The sequence below is a fragment of the Corylus avellana genome, chromosome ca8 (genome assembly GCF_901000735.1).
Source record: "Corylus avellana chromosome ca8, CavTom2PMs-1.0".
NCBI classification, from domain to species: domain Eukaryota; kingdom Viridiplantae; phylum Streptophyta; class Magnoliopsida; order Fagales; family Betulaceae; genus Corylus; species Corylus avellana.
This window is the reverse complement of record NC_081548.1, coordinates 8,277,088-8,279,064: the sequence shown is the minus strand read 5'-3', so window position 1 is coordinate 8,279,064 and position 1,977 is coordinate 8,277,088. Positions and strand designations below refer to the sequence as shown.

The 1,977-nt window shown below is 33.7% G+C and overlaps 1 protein-coding gene and 1 pseudogene across 1 annotated transcript in view; both read left to right on the top strand.

Moving 5' to 3' along the window:
• Window positions 1-1,977, top strand: part of LOC132190832 (UDP-glycosyltransferase 90A1-like) — a 54,300-nt pseudogene that overhangs the window by 43,706 nt on the left and 8,617 nt on the right.
• The window catches only part of LOC132189415 (disease resistance-like protein DSC1), a 3,410-nt gene that overhangs the window by 331 nt on the left and 1,102 nt on the right, over window positions 1-1,977 (top strand). Inside the window, exon 2 of the mRNA XM_059604156.1 lies at window positions 602-1,519. Within this exon, the coding sequence (XP_059460139.1) occupies window positions 602-1,519 (918 nt within the window). The remainder of the gene's footprint in view (window positions 1-601; window positions 1,520-1,977) is intronic.

Below are 1,977 nucleotides of genomic sequence, written 5' to 3'. Positions count from 1 at the left end.
CACATGCCTTGAAAGTGTAATCCATATATTTCTTATTTGAAAATAGGAACTGTTTTTTTTTTTTTTTTTCTTTCCTAACATCATTCTATTGTTTTTGCAGCTGCAAACATGATTACATTATATTAAGCAAAGCGAGATAAATGAAATGATTAATAAGTAAGATTATGTGATAAGTTTAGACAATCACTTGTCTCATGCAATTCTTGTGTTTTTATAGGGAACAAATGCAGTTGAAGGGCTTACTTTAGAATTGACAAGTCTAAGTAAAATGAATTTTAATTCAGAAGCATTTATTAAGATGCAGAGACTAAGATTACTCCAACTTGATCACGTACGACTCTCTGGAGACTATAAATATCTTTCCAAGGAATTAAGGTGGCTCTGCTGGCATGGATTTCCTCTAAAGTTTATTCCAAATGACTTTTATCCAAGAAACTTAGTTGTGATTGACTTGCAATATAGCAATCTCAAAAAAGTTTGGGAAAGTCCCAAGGTAAAATAATCAATTATTTGTTATTATTATTGTTATTTTTAATATTCTAGGCTCTAATATTGCGCTTTCCTTCCTTTTTAATTGGTTGTTTTCTCATTTGTTTAGCAGTTGCTTGAGAAGATGAAAATTCTAAATCTCAGTCACTCTCATTATCTGAGCCAGACCCCTGACTTTTCAAAACACCCAAATCTAGAGCAATTAATACTTGAAGATTGTACGAGTTTGCTTGAGGTTCACCACTCCATTGGAGATCTTAGTAATCTTGTTTTGGTGAATTTGAAAGATTGCAAATGCCTTAAAAGTTTGCCAAGGAGTTTCTATAACTTGAAGTCTCTAGAAACTCTCATTCTTTCTGGGTGTTCTAAAATGCACAATTTGGCTGACAACTTGGGGGATATGGAATCATTGACAACTCTTCTTTTAGACAGAACTGCTATAAGACAAGTGCCTTTTAGTATAGTGCAACTGAAGAATCTGAAATATTTATCTCTATGTAGGTGTAAAGGATCACCATCTAAGTCATTGCCTTCACTCTTTTGGTCTTGGATATCACCAAGGAAAAGTCCTAAGTCAGTCAATCTACTGCCTGCCGCACTACAAGGCTTGAACTCACTAACAAACTTATGTCTCTGGGACTGCAATTTATCGGATGACGGAATTCCTACAGATCTTTGGAATTTATGTTCTCTTAAAATTTTAGATTTAAGATGCAATAGTTTTGAAAGCCTATCAACAACCCTAGGTGGTCTTTCGAAGCTTCAAGATCTCAAATTGAATCGCTGTAGAAAGCTTAAATCAATTCCGGATTTACCAGCAAGTTTGATTTTTTTAGATGCAAAACACTGCACTGGATTGGAAAGAATGCCGGATCTATCAAAGCTCTCAAATATGAATGGTTTGTACCTTGCTAACTGTCACAAATTAGTCGAAATTCCTGGTTTGGATAAGCGTTCAAATCCTATTGAGTGTGTTTACATGGAAGGGTGCATGAATCTAACATATACTTTTAAGCAAAGCTTCCTACAGGTACATGTTTTCTCTCTCTCTCTCTCTCTTAATTTTAAGGAGAAACCTCACTTTAGACCCCTGAATTACCGCGCATTTTGACAAGCTCCCGAACTTCAAAACCTCTCAATTTGAACCTCTCCGTCATATTTTAAACGTTAAAAGTGAGACAATGACGTTTATACTCCTGACTTTTTTTATAAAATTCCAAATTTATCCTTAATTTCAAATTAATTAATTTATTTTAAAATTATTATTATAAAAAAAAAAAAAAAAAAAAAAACACAAGGTGACCCACGGTTCGGCCACCTTATGAACCTTTTTTTCTTTTCATTTTTTTTAATAAAAAGAAAATTGAAGGGTAAATTTGTCCTTTTAGGGGTTTTAACGGCAAAAATTGACGGAGTGGGTAAATTGCTTTTAAAGTTTGAGAGGCTTGCTAAAACGCGTGGTAATTCAAGGGCTTAAAGTGAAGTTTT